Source organism: Mus musculus, chromosome 13, assembly GCF_000001635.26.
Source record: "Mus musculus strain C57BL/6J chromosome 13, GRCm38.p6 C57BL/6J".
Classification (NCBI taxonomy): domain Eukaryota; kingdom Metazoa; phylum Chordata; class Mammalia; order Rodentia; family Muridae; genus Mus; species Mus musculus.
Window position 1 is genome coordinate 21,478,829 of NC_000079.6, and position 20,187 is coordinate 21,499,015.

Here is a 20,187-nt window from a genome sequence, read left to right on the forward strand (position 1 = left end):
GAGGGCGCCGGAAGTGGCTTGGGTTCCCACAATGCTTCCACCAGAGTCTGGATGTAGTTTATTTGCCCCGAGCATCCCTTGAGAATATTGTGGGTTTAGGGTGGAGTGCAGAAGACTAGGATTGTAGGTGACACCTCTGCAGCTGTGCCTTTGGTGACCCAGAGCACGAGGGGAGGGAGGAGATAGATCTAGTCTGAATTCCCATCTTGCGAGAATCTTCTGCAGATACAGCTTGTAGCTAGAGGAGCCTGGAGTTGGCACAGAATGGCTAGAGAACCCGGAACGTCCGCAGCCCTAAACGCTCGGTCTGCAGAAGAGGGCACTGGGCTTCTAGTGGTGAAAGTGGAACAGGAAGAGGCCTCCCCCTTGGCAGAGGAGACCAGTTGGCTGGGCAGTCCTGGGCCTGACCGCTCCCGCCAGCGCTTCCGTGCTTTCCGCTACCCAGAGGCAGCCGGACCCCGGCAGGCGCTGAGCCGGCTCCGCGAGCTCTGCAGACAGTGGCTGCGGCCAGACATGCACAGCAAGGAGCAGATCCTGGAGCTGCTGGTGCTGGAGCAGTTCCTGACCATCCTGCCAGGGGAGCTGCAGACCTGGGTGCGCGAGCAGCACCCCGACAGCGGGGAGGAGGTGGTGGCGCTGCTGGAGTACTTGGACAGGCAGCTGGATGACACACCTCCACAGGTAGAAGGAACAGGTTTAGTTAGACCCATGTCCTGTGCCTTTCAGAAACCAAGCAAGATCCAAGGAAGGCATTGCTTAGAGCCCGCAAAGTCTGTCTATGCTGGAAACCTGAGGCAACCAGCGAACTGACCTGGGCCCCTCAGGATAGTTAATCGCATAAAGGAAAATAAAAGGATTGTGGAAGAACTCGTTCCTAGTGAGGCTGGGGTAGAATGTGCCGAGCAGAGTGCTGAAAGGTTACATATGTACTTCTTGTTGTGTGGTGAGTAAGACACGAGGACAGGTTTGAGCAGTGGAATAGGCACAAATGACTTTGTAGGTGTTTTATTGGCTTGTCACGTGAAACAACATCTGCCGTGGCTTGCTGGCAGTCATATGATGCTTATGCCTCTCACACACACACACACACACACACACACACACACACACACACACACACACACACACAAATGTAGTTCTTCCTTTGACAGTGGAGAGGAATTCCACAGTTTTCTTAGAGCCTAGAATCTAAGAGTTTTTTTCTAGCCAAATTCTTGTATACCTTGTTTAAGAGTTTGGTAGAAAACAGGGTGTTTTTTACCTCTATCTTCTGACCTAAAGCAAAACAAAACAAAACAAAACCTTTTTCGAAATTTCATACACATCAACACTCCGTCTCCATCATATTCACCAACAACTCGGCTTCAATTTCCTCCAGCCACCACATATCCCCTTCTCCCCTTCATACAACTCCCCCTTTGTAAACTACCAAGTTCCATGAGTGCCACTTGCTGTCCCATTGGCTGATCGTGTTGTTTTGATCCTGTGCAGTAACCATACTGTCAGTGAGTTTATGGGTCAGTACCCATGTCTTTCCCAAAAGGTAGCTTTTTGAATTACACGTCGCCATTCCCCAATTCTTACGATTTTTCTGTCCTGTCTTCCACGAGGCTCACTGAGCCCTGGGAGTCAGGGGTTGATGTCGATGTCCTGTTTGAGGATGAACACTGGATAGTCACTTATTCTCAGCTCTTGGGCCAGTTATGAATCTCTGAATTAACTGCCACTGACTGCATAGAAAATCATCTCTGGCTATGGTTGAGGGCGACACGAACATGTATAAACACACTCTGGCCTGTTTTAGGGGATTTCTTTTCTGCAACCCCTTGTGGCCAGGAGACCAAGGTTCCAGACTTGGAGTTGTTGTCCTGAGCTCTGTAACAGTGGGAAGTCAATTCAAGTCTTAGAACTTTATTCTCTGAAAAGGATGTAGGAAACTCTGAGCATCCGTTTGCTATCAATGTCTGCCAGGAAACGACTTTCAGGAGGCTGCACTGCCTGTCTGTTCTCTGTTACTTGGCTTCACATACTGCAATTGAATTTGTTAGTTTCTTAAAAACCCCATTGGGTGGAAATTAGTATGCTTATTGTTTTTAGAGAAATGTTGACATTTTCGTATATTTTCCCATCACCTTCGTAACGACAGAGGGACAGAACAAGGAAGCAAAGCCATGGTTAATCCACAGGCTGTGCAACTGATCTGCCTGAGCTCCCATTGCAGCACTGCTACTTAGAAGCTACAAGACAAGGACGAACCGCTTAAACTGGGCCTCAGTTTCCAGTTACAAAATTCCAAACAATTCCAAAGTCCACAGGCTCTCTGCATTTCCATGAGTTATCATTTTCATGAAGCTCTTAGAATAGTGCCTGATAATATTGAGTCCTCCGACAAAGTGTGATGGGAAAGTTCAATTGAATAATAAAAAGCAAATGAATGATTTTTAGGTTTCAACGGGAGAATGGAGTCGCGAACTTCTCTGCTGCAAGGTGGCAGTGGTGACACCATCCCAGGACTCACAAAGTAGCCACTGCCAGGCAATGAAGTCACTCTTCAAGCACGAATCTCAGGAATCTTTGGAGTGTTCGCCCTTACAGGCCAGAGGTGAGCATATATCTGTGAGTGAGTATGTTTCTGTGTGTGTGGGGGGGGGGTGGTGGTGGCAAAGGAGGGATGGGTAGAAGGAAGAAGAGAGAGAGAGAGAGAGAGAGAGAGAGAGAGAGAGAGAGAGAGAGAGAGAGAGAGAGCTAGCCAATTCAGGGCCTTGCACATGCTAAGAGAGCAATAGAACCGCAATAGAACGGTGGTGAAGACAGCATTTTTCTCTACAGTTCTCCACCGTCTTCCTAATTTTACACCAGACTCAGAGTTTCTCATCATTTCCAGCAGCACCAGTCTTCATTTGGGGTTCACGTAAGAGGCCCTTTCTGTTCTCTGGCTGCCTTGAAGGATTCTCTGTGCTCTCTGACCCTTTCTAACCCAGTGCTTTGCTCAGGCCCTTTATTGATGGTGGTTTGTTTGTTTGTTTTTGCGTGTATTTTTTGAAGTACAATTCAAGAAATGCAAATTAATGGGTTTTTTTTCGTTTGTTTTTTGTTTTTTTGGTAATAATGTTAGTTTAGGTGTTTTCTTTTGTTTGTTTTGGGCAATGTTAGGGTTCCTGCTGAGGGCTTCATCCATGCTAGGCAAGCATTCTGCCACCAAGCTACCACCAAACTCTTATTTTGTCATCTTAAATTATAATAAAGTATACTCTCAGTGAAGGACATAAACACCAGGCTTCTGCCCTCAAAGACTTAGAGTTGCAGAGGACAGATATAGCCTGCCATTTTGGGGAATTAATGTGATGATTACATAACCTGGATTTTCACATTCATTCAGTCTTTCATTTCTTGCTTGAAGTCCTCAGTGTTTGGTGTTATAATAATATTTTTACTTTTTCTCCTGATTTTTTTCTCACCTAAGACCCAGGTTTTATTTTATTAAACAAAAAATCTAATTCAATGGGCCTTCACTTTGAGTTTGACAATGTAAATCTTTGGAAATTTGGAAACTTTTTTTCCAAGCCTTTTCATGTCCTGGACCAGTTATATATCATGTGATAATACTTACTGTCATACATGTAGTGACATGAACTGAGATCTTCATTGTTTAGACTCTCGGGTGCTTGGATTACAGGCATGTACCACAGTGCCTGGTTAGAGTTTTGTGTAAGTGGAGGAATATCTTTAGACACTTTACCTCCCTTCAAGAGCCCCTTTAAACAGTTTGCATGTGCCTTTGCATGTACCTCAGTTTGAGAGTATGAGATGCAGGTCCTAGTGGGATTAGCTGTTTTAGGGGCTACTGACTCTCTCACCTGGGTGGGAAGAACAGATTCATCTCAGAGGGATCTATGTAGGGATGAAAGGCAGGTATCCTAGTTTCCTTAGAAAAACCTGGCAGGCACTGTCTGCTCCCGAAGTCTTTTCCTTTGTGTGTTAGAAGCTACCTGACTCACAGAAGCAGTTTGCTGTGTGCCTGGTTTCAGAATGACCACGCTGGAGTCCTGTTAGTGACGGTTGTTTAAGTTTTAAAACCTTCTGACTGTCACTTTGTTCTCTATGCTGCCAGTGTTCTGGTCGGTTTAAATGAGATGAAGCATATTCAATCCTTAGGATTTGTTCACATAAATGCTCAGTGAATGTTGCCCCCTTTCTATTCTGTACGCTGGCAGGGATGGGAGGCTGGGCCACAAAGCAGAATCTGGAAGTCTAGAAGTGAGCTTAGATGCTGCCTATAGTCCCTGACCTTAGAGGAGAGTAACAAGTCACAGAGGGTAATGTGGCTTATCAGAAGCCACAGAATTCTTTAACGTAGAACCCCCTTGTCAGCTGTTGTAGGGAACACTGTCTGCCTGGAATAAGAAGAGCAGGGGGCCAGTGCATAACGCTGACTGGCCATGAATTTCTGCGAGTCCTTATTTCCTTAGTTTCCTATAACATGGTTCAGAAATACTTTTACTTGCTGTTTGGGTTGCTTTTGTCCAACCTTTCCTGTCTAATCTTAGGCTTACATCTCAGCCTTCCTGTTCTTAGGGACTGCGCACCCATCATAGTGCCCCCACCCCCGCCTTTTCTTTAGATGCCTGCCTAAAGTCTCTCTAGAGAAAAGAGGTATCCAGGAAATATTTTTAGATCCTACTATTCTAGATAGTGAAAAGGACTTATAAGGTACAAAAACCAAGTAAACCTTTCCTGTTTTATTAAATGGTTTTTAGGGATTTTTGTGTTGACTGGCTGGCCATTGTGGATCCTGGTCTTGGTCCTTACCTCCCCTCCCCCACACTTCCTGTTTTTCCATTTAATCCTGATTCACATCAGTTTTTTTTTTTTTCCCTCACCAGCATCCCCATTGTTCCATTTATTCACGCACTTATTCCTGCATTTAAATATTTGTTCTTGGGATGCAGAGAGCTCTGTAACATTTGCTCCTTGCCATGTTTCTCAGAGCTTTCTTCCTTGCAAAGCATAATAAACGCTTGCTGACAATTGTGTTTCAGGGCTGGAAATGAAGCCTGAGACCAGGGACTTGCCTCGAGCTGAAGAATACAGGGACCAAAAGCCTGAGCAGACAGTGTGCTTCCTGGGTGAAGACACTGTCCCGATTCCTACAGGTGCAGAAGCCAGTGAGCAGGAAGGCAAGTTACAGACAGCACAGAAGAGTGCCACAGGAACCAGGCGGCACTTTTGCTGTGAATGTGGGAAGAGCTTTGCTCAGAGTTCAGGCTTGACCAAACACAAGAGAATCCACACAGGAGAGAAGCCCTATGAATGTGAAGACTGTGGGAAGACCTTTATTGGGAGCTCTGCCCTTGTCATTCATCAGAGAGTTCACACTGGGGAGAAGCCATATGAGTGTGAAGAATGTGGCAAAGTCTTCAGTCACAGCTCCAACCTCATCAAGCACCAGAGAACCCACACTGGGGAAAAGCCCTACGAGTGTGATGACTGTGGGAAAACCTTCACTCAGAGCTGCAGCCTCCTTGAACATCACAAAATTCACACTGGGGAGAAGCCATTCCAGTGCAACTTGTGTGGCAAAGCCTTTAGGCGTAGCTCACATCTCCTGAGACATCAGCGGATCCATGGTGATAAAACTGCTCCAAAGCCTCTGCATGGAGAGGCCTGGGAAGGTCAGAGTCCGGTGGCAGGCCAGGGGGAAGATGTTGAAGCTCCTGAGACTTACCAGTGCAGTGAGTGTGAGAGAAGTTTCACTCGGAGGAGAAGCCTTCTTGAACATAAAAAAATCCACACGGGTGAGAAACCCTACCAGTGTGATGCATGCGGGAAGGGCTTTACCCGAACTTCATACCTTGCTCAACATCAGAGGAGCCACGTGGGGAAAAAATTGTCTCACAGTGATCTGTAGCACACCTGCTGGGGTTGGTGAGCACTTGCCAGTGAGCGGAAGACACCTGGAGCCCTTACTAACTGCAGAAGAGAGGGTGTGGCCAATACACACTGTCCAGAATTAGATGTTATAGTTTGAGGTGGATAATCTTTCCTGCTTAAAAAGTAACTGGAATGAGACTTACTAATTGAGGATATGGAGGTGGTCTCTGGATGAGATCGCACTGAAGTGTTCCCACCATTTGGATTTACAAGGACTTCCAGAACCGTCACTCGTAGCCAGCAGTTTTCTCCTGAATGGATGGTTCCGGATTTTGGAGTGTCCCTTCTTTACTCTTTGTCAATCGGAATCTTTTATGTCTAGTCAGATTCCTGCGGTCTTAGCTACCCTATTGTGCCTTGTGCATGGGTGCTAGAAAACCTTTACTCCAGGGACTGATGAAATGTTCTTCAACACTGAAAATCTGGGTCTAGCTTTCTGAAGAAGTTCTAACGAGGACCATTTGTGTTTGCATCTAATTGGCTAAGGTTCTAGAGTCTGGGGCAGCCCTACAGTTTTCATATTAAGTACACAGTGTTACAGAGTTTGAGTAGAGAGATTCCATTTATCTTTATGCGGATAGAGAATATGATGAAGAATGCCTCCAGCAACTTCTGAAGATGTAGGGAGACATTCCTGTCCTAAAAACCTCCATTAGAACATACTTAGTTGTTGTTGTTGTTTTTTTTAACCTTTTACTGTGAAAGTTTAACTGAAAATAAAAGGCAATCTTATTTTCATGAGATAAAATTTTTAGTTAGAGTTTCTATTGTTGTGAAAAAAAAACACTATGGCAAAAAGCAACCTGGGGTGGGTGAGTGGGGGTTTATTTAAACTCACAACTCATTTGTTACTCGCTATCACTAGACAGGAGCACAAGACAGGAACCCGGAGGCAAAACTGAAGCAGAGGCTATGGAGGAGTGCTGCTCCTTACTGGCTTGCTCCTAACGGCTGGCTCAGCTTGCTTTATTATATATAGCACTCAGGACCACCAGCCTCTGGTAGTATCTATCACCCACAATGACTTGGGCCCTCCCAAATCCATCATCAATCAAGAAAATAGCCCATAGGCTTTCCCTGCAGGTCAATCTGGTGGTGGCATTTTATAAGTTGAGGTTCCTTCTTCTCAAATGACTTTTTTGTGTTGAGTTGACACAAAACTAGCCAGCACAACAAATGATACAGATGATGTCAATTCTATAAATGCTCAAACTATTGGTTACTTTTCTCAGGGCTGTGACTACAAACCCAAGAAAAGCAACTTAAGGAGGGAATGGTTTGTTTGGGATCATGGTTTGAGACAATACATTCTGGTGGAGTGCCAAGGATCCCCTTGGGTGGGGGGGAGGGTGTCCTGAGGAAGGGGTGAAAGAAACTACTCCAAGTCAATGGGGGGTGGGGGGCAGTACAAGCTGACAGCATTGTGTTCTGCTAGAGATAGCTCTCCATACTGCTCTTAGCTAGCTCTTGGCTCTGTAGTCTGCTTGAGACAGTTCTGTGCTAGAGACAGCTCTCTAGTGTTAGAAAAAATTCTTGGATTTTTCCAACCAAAATCAGAAAAGCTACAAAAAAAAAAATGGGGGTTTTCTGACCAAAATCAGAAATCCTGTTAGAAAAAATTCTTAAAAAGCTGTGTTCTCTTTCCAAGCAGTCCTCTCTGAGTAGCTCTCTCTTGGAGACTGTCTTAGTCAAGGTTTCTATTCCTGCACAAACATCATGACCAAGAAGCAAGTTGGGGAGGAAAGGGTTTATTTGGCTTATACTTCCATACTGCTGTTTATCACCAAAGGAAGTCAGGACTGGAACTCAAGCAGGGCAGGAAGCAGGAGCTGTTGCAGAGGCCATGGAGGGATGTTCTTTACTGGCTTGCCTCACCTGGCTTGCTCAGCTTGCTCTCTTATAGAACCCGAGACTACCAGCCCAGAGATGGTCCCACCCATAATGGGCCCTCCCCACTTGATCACTAATTGAGAAAATGCCTTAAAGTTGGATCTCATGGAGGCATTTTCTCAACTGAAGCTCCTTTCTCTGTGATAACTCCAGCTGTGTCAAGTTGACATAAAACTAGCCAGTACAGAGACCAAAGCCCAGTCTTTTATTTACATATCAATTCAGTCATTTACTCCAGGATTCCTTTTGATTACCTCCACAAATCAGCATCTTATGACCTTAGCCACTTGATTCTTTAAAAAGGACAGCAAGTAAATTAAAACAAAAGAAAACAAACAAACAAACAAACAAACAAACAAACAAACAAAAAACCATGGCAAATGATTTCAGAGATCTGCCTGCTTTTGTAAACCAGACAATAAGCTAGCTGGGTGGGTTCCAGCTCTGAGATCACCATTTCAACCTCCCCTAGACCTGAATTGACTCTGTCTCAGATTAACCTGGAACTCAGGAATCTGCCTGCCTTTGTAAGCACAAACAATAAACTTAGCTGGTCCTTGTCTTGTCCTGCCATCACTACTCCTCAAATCTTTTTGTTTCCTTAATATCGTTTTGACAAGCTGGCTCACAGTGCAGCTGGTCTGTGAAGCCCCTCATATAATTCATATTGCATTCATATATTTTTGCATAGTTGAGAAATTATATATTTTTGAACTCATGTTATTAGACTTATTTCCCACAGCCTTGGGGGCTGTCTTGAAGGTTACAGTGTTTACCATTTTTGCTAAGAACATAGACACACCCTTGACTCCTGGAGTCCTCTTGTCTCTGGTTATCATGTAGTCATTAACCTTGGTAGAGAGGACATTCCCTGATAATCTTGGAAGGGAGAAAATTTCCTAAAGGAGGAACATAAAGTTAATGTACATATTATACAAACGGAAGGGAGAAAATTTCCTAAAGGAGGAACATAAAGTTAATGTACATATTATACAAACAATACTCACAGCCAAACAACAAACCCACCCCTTGCCTAACGACTACCAATGCAGAGGGGAGCAGAAGTTAAGTTTATGATCTGACTCCCAACACCAGCCAATTATGTTAAAGGCCATAAGAACTTTCCAATTAGATTCTTGCCTACACGTTCCCTGTTTGCTGCTTGCCCCATAGACATTCCGGGCTTCCCCACCACCAACACTGTCCTGTGCAATGGTGGTGCATTGGGGGTAGGAGGGGGTGGGGCAAGCTAGCTTGGATAGAATGAAGACACTGCTGTTAATTGCATCAGATTGGCTCCTGTGTGTGTTCTTGAGGCTCACTAACATTTCCCTGGCACAACACCAGTAGATTTGAAATCAGTCAAGTAAAGATAGACAACACTCAACATCTTACTTCTCACTTTTCTCAGTTCTTTGTCCTAGCCAAATTTTAGGACACGTTGTATCCTTCTCCACGTTGTATCAAACTGAATCAAGGTTTATGGCAGCTAAGCTAAAACTTCCACCAGGTCAGAAGATGCACACCAAATATTTATCATTATTATTTATGCCTTCAAAACTGCTTTGCAGGTTGAAAGTGGAAGAATAGTAAGTGATGGGTAAGGGTGTACTAAAATCCCATTGGAGACTGTCAGAGGAAATATGTCTGCTAAGAAGCAGGTTGGGAATCTTGAATGGACAGTGCCCCACAGTATGGACCTGGAAAGTGCTGTGCTGTGAGTTAATCATAAGAAGTAAGGTTTTTATGATAGCCTGAAAGGAAATAAAACTTGAGACCTGTGATTCATGTAATTTATGTCAAATAGCCCAAAGAGTTGTTTGTGAGCTTTGAAACCTGGGGCTGAGAACATAGCAGAACAGGCCAGGACATGCCCGGGCAGGCCCGTCGTTACATGTCCTGACTGGCCTAGTGCCTCCCTATCTCCCGCCCTTCTGACAGTCTGTTGATGTTTAAATGGACCAATCATGTGAAACTGCGCCAATTCCTCCCCCAGCCCCACCCCTGTTCTATAAAAACTCCTAGCTTCCAAGCCTCGGGGTTGAAACCACTGTCTCCTGTGTGAGATACATTTTGAACCGGAGCTCCGCCATTATGGCTCCACCATGTGGTCGACACCTCTGTCTCCTGCGGGAGCTCCGTCATTAAACTACCTCATGCTTTTACATCAAGATGGTCGTCTGTTTGTGATTCTTGGGTGCACGCTGAACGGAAATTGAGTGGGGGTTTCCCCACTAGGTTCTTTCAAGCCCACACACTTCATCCAGATCATCTGTGTTTTCTGAAGACTGATACCTTCTCAGGTTCTTTTTGTGAAATGATGCCAGGCTTCAGCAAATCACCAGCATGGTGTTCTGTTTGCCCACAGCACCTTTTTTGAATTCCTGCTTGGAAGTCTCACAGGCTGACTTCTGGCTTTCAAAAGTTAAGGGCTCTACCTTTAATGATGCCCTATAATCTTTCCTTGCCTTCATTATCCCCTCATTTATGCCCAACTAAAACTAATTTAGCCTTCTAAAATTCTTTAGACTTACCCATGGAATCTAGCATTTAATTATTTTTTTCTTACTTATGCTGTCATCATGAAGCTACTAGCCACATCCTTTCCTCCTTTGATATTTTTCCAGGTTCAAAGAAAAATTGAGACATGGTATAAAAGTTAAGCAGATTTAAAGTAAATTCTGTGACAATAAAATAATTTTTAAAATATTTGTTTATTATAGCCCTAAAACTTCAACACTCAAATTCTCATGGACTACTCAGCTTATTTTCTTTTTGTCTTTAATTTGCTTGGTTATTATATGAATGTTTGTGAAGACCTTTTATAATCAGAAAACTTGATGCAAGCATTGTCTTACATTAATAAAGAAACCTGTGGGTGTTGTTGTTATTGTGTTGTCTTGTTTTGCTTTTTTTTTTTTTTTCTGGTTTCTCTGTAGTGAATTCGAATAATAACCTTTGGGAAGGGGATGCAGAGAGGCAGCAGAGAGAAGAGGAGGAGCTTTGTAGTCTTGCTGGAGGGAGGCAGTGCATCGCTTCATGTGGGCCTAACAACCAACTAAGCATTGAGTGGACAGGTTTTACCAAGAGCAACAAATGGATAATAAATCAAGGATTTGGAAAAATATTTAAAATTGTTTAGATAATTACCCAAATTCTTAATAAGAAAATGTAGAATAGGTAAGAGTATATGACATCTTTTTGTGGGTGTTAGTTAGTTAGTTTTTTGAGTCAGACTCTCACATATTCCAGGCTGACTTTACACTTACTATGGAGCTGAGCTCCTGCCTCCATCCCATAAAACACTGGAATTACAGTCTATTACTACTACACCCAGGTTTTCTGTGTTCAATTCTTAATGGAGAAAGAAGACAGAAACTTGCTGAATTCAATCTCCAGCATCTTTGATTGGTGTTGCAAAATCATCACAAGGCTATAAGAAACCTATTAACACAATCTAAGCCCGGAATGTCTATGGGGCAAGCAGCAAGCAGGGAACGTGTATGCAAGAATCTAATTGGAAAGCTCTTGTGGCCTTTAACATAATTGGCTGGTGTTGGGAGTCAGATCATAAACTTAACTTCTGCTCCCCTCTGCATTGGTGGTCGTTAGGCAAGGGGTGGGCTTGTTGTTTGGCTGTGAGTATTGTTTGTATAATATGTACATTAACTTTATGTTCCTCCTTTAGGAAATTTTCTCCCTTCCAAGATTATCAGGGAATGTCCTCTCTACCAAGGTTAATGACTACATGATAACCAGAGACAATAACCATTAGCAAAGGCACTTCTAGTAGAGGTTTGAGAGAACAGTGTTTATGTGCATTCCTCTACCAATGTGCATTTTCAGAGTATTCACACATTGCTTCTTGTTTGTACAAGCACATGCACACAACCTTATGAGATAAATTATGATTCCTATTTCTTTTTTCTAGTAAATGAAGAGGCAGAGAAAAATTCCTTGCCAAAATAAAGAAGAAATCTATCTGGGCTTGCTGTTGCCTGGGGGAAAAGGTTAGATTGATTCTTCTCTGCAGAGCTGGGACAGTTCAGATACATCTCAATTGATGTTGAAAGGTGGAAAAAACAGTTCTGAGGAAGAGAAGACTTTAGCACAGTGGGTCTCAACCCCTTCACAGTGGTTGCATATCAGAATTTTACATTATAGCTCATAAAAGTATCAAACTTGAAGTAGCACCAAAAATAATTTTATGATTGTGGGGGGGGGGATCACCACAACAGGAGGAACTGTATTAAAGGGTTACAGGATGAGAAAGGGTGAGAACGACTGATCTAGCAGCTGGATAAAAACCATGAATCTGCTTTTCAGAAGTGAGGAAAAGAAAACAAAACTTTAAGCAATAGCCTCACACCTCAGCAAAGTCAGTTGAAGCTAAAAGCCATCCTAGAATCCCTATTGCTGACCTTTCCAGGAAAGGACAGAATGTCTGGGACTGGACTTTGAGAACCACTGAACAGAGGGAATGCTTTGAATCTTTCATCTTATTGCCAGCATGTGCATTTGCTTGACTCTGAGTTCGTTTGATTGACATTACATAGTTCACAATGGCCGGCTATACACATGCATAGTAAAGTCCAGGCTGGCACAAATTCAAGCAAAACCTTTTGCCTCACTATGGGGTTAACAAAATGAGCACGAGACTGGCTCTGATTCAGATTTTATTTTTCCTCACTTAAGGTAACGAGGAATGTCCCCTCCACCCACAGAATAGCCAACCTCACTGCGCTGCTTAGTTTTTGTCAACTTGAAATAACCTAGAGCCATCTGGGAAAAGTAATCTCAATTGAGAAAATGCCTCCACCAGATTGCTGTAGGCAACTTTGTAGGGCATTTTTCTGATTAATGACTGATGGGGCCCAGCTCACTGTGTGTGGTACCACCCTGGACAGGTTGGCCTGTGTCTTATAAGAAAGCAAGCTTAGCAAGCCATGGGGAGTAAGCGAGAAAGCAACACTCCTCTATGGCTTCTGCATCAGCTCCTGCCTTCAGGTTCCTGCCCTGACTTTCCTAGGTGATGAACTACAGTTGTAAGATTAAGTAAATGCTTTCTTCCCCAAGTTACTTTTGGTCTTGGTGTTTCATCACAGCAATCAAATCAAAACTCCTAAGGAGAAAATGTGACAATATTTTATAAAGAAATAGACCAAAGATGTAGTACATACCCTTGTAGATATTATATACACAGAACATGGTATATCCAAAATTATAGGTAGAAATAATAAAATAAAAACATGAGGAAATGTATTATTAATTATCCCTTTTGAAGATCAGCCAAGAATAACTCACAAGTAGAACCTGTGCAATGCCATTGTTTGATTTTTTTTTTCAGGAAGAAATCTTCAGTATCAGCAAGAACCATTATATAGAATGAGCCTTTCTGTTTGTGATATTTCTAAGAGAAGCACACCTGCTCTTGTCAAAGACAAGGTCTGTGTGCGACGGTAGCTTTTAAAAGTTAGCAAAGATCCAGGTATGATGACTCGTGTTTCTTCCTAGATACCCAGGGTTAAGGAAGATCCTGTAAGCCAGGAGTTCAAAGCTAGCCTGTACAACATTGTGAGACCCTATGCAAAAATATAACAGAGCACAAAATTATTGTAAAACGTAACTATCAAAAACTGTAGCAAAAATAAGATGAATCTGGTTTTTGTATACATGAATATACAGTTTCTGTTCTTGTTTGTGTTTGAAACTGAGTCTCCTTATGTTTCTTAGGCAGACCTGGAAGTCACTATGTAGCCCCAGACTGGCCTTGAACTTGTGATTACCTTCTTGGTCCTGGCTCCTTTGCATTAAAGATTTTTTTTTGTCATCATACACATCTGTATAACTCCTTAGATAACTCCCCCAGCTCCCTTATGTTGTTATGCAATACTTTTCTATGATCTTCAATTCATTTGAGTATTTTCTTCATGGAAAATGAAAATTTGGTGGAGCAGTCAGGCACAGATTAAGTAAGTCACCTGACAGAAATGAGTTCATGGTGGAGATAAAGAGCAAGTATGGAAACTGAGAATGGAAAGATTGGAGAGAATTACTCAACTGGGTGATGAAAAAAGAATTAATTGATTGAAAGAGAATACCCATTGTCTAAGATCCCCTGTACAATTGCCCCCAAATAAAAACAAAACCCTCAAATACTTGACAGAATTGGTTAAAGAAAACATGTTTGTCAGTCGATGAGGATGGGATTCGAACCCATGCGTGCAGAGCACAATGGATTAGCAGTCCATCGCCTTAACCACTCGGCCACCTCATCCTGTGAAGAAATTGTTCTTTGTAATTTCTCCTCCTATGAAGGATTCCCAGAGACCTTTAGCATTAATATTTTAATAGCTTCCCTCTAGCTGAATTTCCAAAACTGTCTGAGTCAGATATCATAAAAGATTTCACAACCATAACAAAAAGAGAAGTGAGTTTTCTTGGCACATATTTGATGGGATGAACCAGTGCTTGGCACACAGGACCGGGCAGGCAAGGCAGTCTTGCCAACTTGTCTTGACTCATTCCTGAATATGCCTTAGGACCAGGAACAACAGAGAACCTTCATGGACCTGCTCCTCTAAAGCTGCAGTTTGCATTAAGGGAAGAACTGTCTCTGCTTTTCATAAGAACATCTTCTAATTGCTGCTTTCTGGGTTTCCATCAACTTGGCTCTTTGATTCCTTTGCTTTTGTGTCTCTCCTACCCTTAATATCTGTACCCCTTACGTTCTCTATTTAGCATTGATCTATGGTGGATCAGTGTGCATTTGATATGAAAAGACGTGGTGAACTACCAAGCTGGCTTGGCTTTGGTGAAGGCAGAGAAAAATGATGTTGCATATGAGGTAAGGCTTGTCTGACTGGGAACTTCTGCTGTTAACTAAAGAATCCCACATAAATTTGACAGAGACCATTCTCTTGCCAGCTGCAGGGTAGAGAATATATTTGTCTTCATCATCTTGGTCATCAGTTGTGGAGAGCCGTGCCTCGAGCAATCGCGAGCCGCGAGCAATCACCATTATAAGATGGCGCTGGCCTCCGCTGTGCCTAACTAGTAAACAAGCCTTGTACGCAGGTGCGAGAGTGAACTCACGCCTAGTCACTGCCCATCTCAGTGGGGTGATGGGCAAGCAACAAATCAGGAGCTGACATGCCATATCAGGTGCTGAAACGCCATGGCTGAGGGCTATATATAAGCAACTCCATTTTCTGGGGTCGGGGTCTTCCCTCCTGAAGAAGCAATAAAGCTTTTGCCGCAGAAGATTCCGGTTGTCCCGAGTGTGTTCTTGCCGGCGGGGACAAAAGCTCGGGATAATCAGTTACTTCAACGTCCAACTAAGCAAGAACATAAAACAAGGCACTAAAACAAAACAAAAAGAAAGCCCCCCCAAATTGTTGAATTACTTAAGCAATCTAAAGTTTATCCAAAATCTAAGCATGAGAGTTAAGGTGAAAATATATTTTCATTTAGTTAAGCCTTCTCAGTTAATAAGGAAAGCTTTCTAAAGTTAAAAAAAAGTCAAGCTGGGTGTGCTGGCTCATACTATAATCCCAATATATGGGTAGCTGATGCAAGAGGATTGCCAGGAGTGTGAGGCCAGCCTGAATTATGTGTGAAATCTTGTCTTAAAAAAAGGCATAATCATGATAAATATTAAACATGTTAATATCAGCAAAAGTGCTTAGAAAAATTATATAACGCATAGTTAGCATTGTGTAGGTCACTTGGTTTTAGAGCTGTTACTTTTATTATCTAAACAAACAGAACAAATATAGGATAGTTATCAATTGCAGTTACATCCACTAAGAAAAGAAAACCTAGTAGAGAATACCTCTGCAAACACTCCACATTTATTCATGAGAAGAACAAGTGGTGAGTTAAAGCATTTGAAACTACTTGCTTAATTTACATGAAAGGCTTTTTTAAAAGTTACTATGTCTTCTCAGGGTGGAGGGAGGAAGCTTTGGGCATGCTGGGCCAGACCTTTTCCACTTAGCTGTATCCCCAGACCTAAAAAGGCAACTGTATCACCTGCCTTTCTCTAATCTCACTTTAGACTTCTGAACCTCTGCCCATGAGAACTTAGATAGACCTTACAAGGTTAATAGAGAATTGCATAGCATGTATTAAAATTAAAAGCTTTAGGAACCAAGGATGTGGCTTAGTGGTAGAATACTTGTCTCACATGAATGAGGGTCTGGATTCAAATCCCATTACTGAAAAAAGAAAAGTACAAAATTTGTGTCTTTCTTTAATTTAAGACCATCCCTGGGTCCAGAGTTATGACTTTTAATGACTGGTCATTTGAAAACTACCCCAAAGCAGGATGTGGTCATACCAGTCCTCTCATCCTTCTGGAGGCAGAGGTAGGATCTGGATTGCACTAGGCCACCACAGCCAGGGGTACATAGTGAGACTCTTTCTCAAAAACAACAGCAAACAAACAAACAAAAAATATTTTCCTGCATAAATATGTCAGATTTTGTGGTCTGACCAGGGAAAAATAAATAATAAAGAAGACAAGTAGATGAATAGATACATACACATATACTTCCTGAAAGTAGAATTTGGGCGTCAAAGTGCCCGCCGTGTCCATGGAGAGAAGCTGAGTCCCCACGCTCCAGCCGGAGGCTGCGGGTGCCGCGACGTGGACATGTCGGCGTCGTTGGTCCGCGCCACCGTGTGGGCCGTGAGCAAGAGAAAACTGCAGCCCACGCGGGCGGCCCTCACACTGACCCCCTCTGCTGTAAACAAGATAAAACAACTTCTTAAAGACAAACCTGAGCATGTGGGTCTGAAAGTTGGCGTGCGAACCAGGGGCTGTAATGGCCTCTCTTACAGCCTGGAGTACACAAAGACAAAAGGAGATTCTGATGAAGAAGTTATTCAAGATGGAGTCCGAGTGTTCATCGAGAAGAAAGCACAGCTAACCCTGTTAGGAACAGAGATGGACTATGTGGAAGACAAACTGTCCAGTGAGTTTGTGTTCAATAACCCCAACATCAAGGGAACCTGTGGCTGCGGTGAGAGCTTTCACGTGTGAAACCTCAGGACTGTGAGCTCCAGGAGAGCTGGGTCTGCCTCGGCGCTTCCTGAAGAAATCATGTGATGGCACGTGCTCAGACGTGTGGCTGCCTGCCTCGTGGGTGAAAATAAAGTGACGCATTTGAAAACCAAGCCAATGTGGGAAGAGTTCCAAAAGCAATGTCTGTACTCTCTGTAAGACACAAACTGAGAAAACATGGCGTCTATACTCTCAAAGACACAAACTGAGAAAACATGGCGTCTGTACTAAGACACAACTGAGAAGCCGTAGATTTCCTTGAGTCATTCTGTTCTCTACAGGAAACTCCTACCCTGCCCTTGTGCTGTAGCCTGCTTTGTGCTAGAACCAGCTTCATGGCCATTGCTTTGCTGGGAATTGAGGAATGGGATAACAGGCGTGACCTACATCACAGCATGGCTTGAGTGTGTCTATCCCTTTCTCAATCTTTGCCAACCCCCGATCTCAGGCAGGACAACTGTGGGTCACGGTGTAGTGGGACCTCATTTCCCTCACCTTTGGCATGGCCCATTACATTTTTACCAAAAATGTGATGATCACATGCCTCGTTTGCCAACCCTTCAACAGTTCCTGAGTTCTGAGTTCCAGTACCTGAACTTGGGCACCACCAGGCCTGGGTTAGCACATCTCGGTGAGCTTCATGATGGTTTGCTGTAGACCTTTCAGTTAGAAGCGCTTGTGCTAAGCAGCCAGCTTGCTTGCTCAGTTCCTGCCCAGCTCTCCCTTCCTCGAGGTCACAGCAGTGCTGTCTGAGACATTCGGTGAGGAGAGTGGCGATGGCTTCCCGCCTGGCCAGCGCTCTCACCAGAGTTTCTTAATTTATAGAGACTTGTTAGTTTTCTTTTGAATAGACTCTTGTGTAAATCCTTTCGTGTGAATTGCCATCTTGTTTGTTTAGAACTTTGAAACAGTAGTTACAGACATCTGCAGCCCGGGATTCTTCTCAGCACCGGGCCTGTGGAGCGGAACATGCCATTCTGACACTTGCCAGTATGCATATGCTTTCTGGTTCCTAAACAAAATTGCTAAATATTTTTAAATATTTTTATCACTAGTTTTTTGAGCCATGGTTTTGCTGTATACTACAGGCCAGCCTTGAACGCACAATCCTCCTGCTTCAACCTTCTGAGGCATGTGCTACCATGCCTGGATCCCAAGTTTTTCCTTAAGTGGTCTTGATTGACTTGGGTTGGACATCTTAAGTAACCTGTGAATTCTTTTGTGGAAGGCTGAGTCTCATGCAGCTGAGTTTAATATTTGTGCTATTTACTAAAATACCTACCACCAAAATATACCAACTCGTAGTTTTATATGAATGTTGATGAGTCTGTATCATAAATAGAATTGTTGATACATCCTTAATTTGTGCAATATTGTATGAAGAGATTGAGTTGTTGATTTAAAACATTCATCTTTATGAAAAAAAAAAAGAAAGTAGAATTTGAAGTAGATCACTATCATTATTTTTGAGAATTCCTCAACTTCAACGTCAAGTAACCAGAAGGAACTACAGAACTGAAATCGGTCTCATGTGGTTGTAGAAGCAGGGGACACACTCATAAGCCAAGCCCAGCTCTGCTAGGAGAACAGGGGCAGAAGCCACCCTGTGTGTGGCTAAACCTAGAGTGTAAATCTCTCTAAACCTAGAGATATCAGTCTTGGTGATACCAAGGTGGGTGCAGGGGCAGGGCCCTTCCATGAGGCTCTCATAATTCCGAATCTGAAGCTTAAGGCCTGAGGAATATCACCTTCTAGCTTGGACGGTGCTGAATTCCCTTCTACACCACTGCACCTTTTTCAATTCATGGAATTCCAGAGCCACAACTTTGAGATGAAGGGTTTTTTTTCTTGTTATTTTGTTTTGTTTTGTTTTGTTTTCTACTTGCTCAAGGTCACAGGAACTGGAGTTTTGGTTTGTTTGTTTTTTTTTAACAAGCTCTGTCTTTGGCTGCTCAGTCATCATTCTTACTGAATCTGATAGAACCTAGTGGAGAAACCCCCCCCACTCGATTCCTGAGCACCCAAAAAAATCACGAAGGACCATTTTGATGTAACTACACGAGGTAGTTTAATTACAGAGCTCTGGACCGACATGCATCCCACACAGGAGATAACGGATGTCGGCCACGAGGCTCGAAAGCTAGGGTTTTTTATGGGGTAAGGGGCTTAGGGGTGTGGAATTCAGCATAGCGACACACTATTGGCTTATTCAAACATCAGCAGAAAAATTACATATATGTGCAGGGTGTCAGAGTTCTGTGAGTTGTTGACTCAGTTCAGATAGCCCTGTTATGTCTTCACATTCCCCTTTATCTTATGATCAAGATGTTCCCAGGAATGTTTTAACTACGGGGCATACCCAGGTTTGTTTTTCTTTTTTCTCAGCCCCAGGCAGCCTCTAAGCTCACAAACAACCAGCAATTTCTGAGTACTTTATATGACTTACAGGTGTTGAAATTTCATTTTTCTTCCAAATCCCGAGTATCTGGTGAACACTGAAATATCAGGTACTAGAATTTGAAACATACCCTCTGCTTTCAAGGGGGACATAACCAAGTTAGAATGGTTTAAGGTTTGTTGAAATACTTAAGGCTCGGTGAAATCCCTTGAAATAGCTCATGCCTTTTCCCCAGCTCTAGAGAGGTATAGGCAGAAAGACAAATTGGAATAGAACCTGCGGGACCCTAGTGCTGGATGGGGTGGTTTTCTCAGGGTGTCGCCTGGGGCTTGAATTCTCAGACAGCAGGAAGTGTGTGGAAGCTGTCCCCATGTGTGTCCCCAGGGTCTCATTCAAGTCCGTGCCACTACAAGTCGGTTACCAGAGGCAGTCTTTCCAACATGAATGTTTCAAGAATGGAGGTAGAATACACGTCTGGTCTAATCTCATCAGGAAGCTGATGAACCACAGGGGATCTAGGCATGGGTGGCTGTGTGGTGCCATTCCCGGCTGCTCTAATGCATGCTACATCCAGGCCTTTCTCCACTTACTACTTTATATGAGCTCCCAGATAATCTTGGATTCTTCTCCAAGGTGAGGCCACAGAAGTTCATGTTAAATTGTCCTTGTCTGTTTTCCATAACTGGATTGAGATAAATTGGATGCAGATCCTATCTATATTCTCTCATCCAGAAATGTAAATTGGCTGGATACAGAATGCAGCTACCAGGATCCTGATTGTGCTTGATTGCTTCCCTGGAGCTGGTCAGCCTGGCCATTAGGCCTTAATGGTTGCCAAACTTTGTGCTCCAAGTGGAAGGAATTGCTTTTCTAGATTAATGAACCAACACTCATTTTAATT

At 43.3% G+C, this 20,187-nt stretch overlaps 1 protein-coding gene, 2 non-coding genes and 1 pseudogene across 3 annotated transcripts; 2 read left to right on the forward strand and 2 right to left on the reverse strand.

Annotated features, from left to right (window-relative positions):
* Positions 1–20: 20 nt before the first annotated feature.
* Zkscan4 (zinc finger with KRAB and SCAN domains 4) lies at positions 21–6,679 on the forward strand. Its single transcript, NM_001039115.2, has 3 exons — positions 21–681; positions 2,446–2,602; positions 5,040–6,679. Exons 1-3 carry the CDS (start codon positions 265–267, stop codon positions 5,906–5,908), a joined length of 1,443 nt encoding a protein of 480 aa, NP_001034204.1. The 5' UTR covers positions 21–264; the 3' UTR covers positions 5,909–6,679.
* Positions 6,680–7,509: 830 nt separating this feature from the next.
* Gm23779 lies at positions 7,510–7,573 on the reverse strand. Its single transcript, XR_003950797.1, has one exon. It is a non-coding gene; the product is annotated as a U7 small nuclear RNA (small nuclear RNA).
* Positions 7,574–14,016: 6,443 nt separating this feature from the next.
* n-TSgct2 lies at positions 14,017–14,098 on the reverse strand. The gene has a single exon. It is a non-coding gene; the product is annotated as a tRNA-Ser (tRNA).
* AK157302 (cDNA sequence AK157302) lies at positions 16,395–18,309 on the forward strand (annotated as a pseudogene).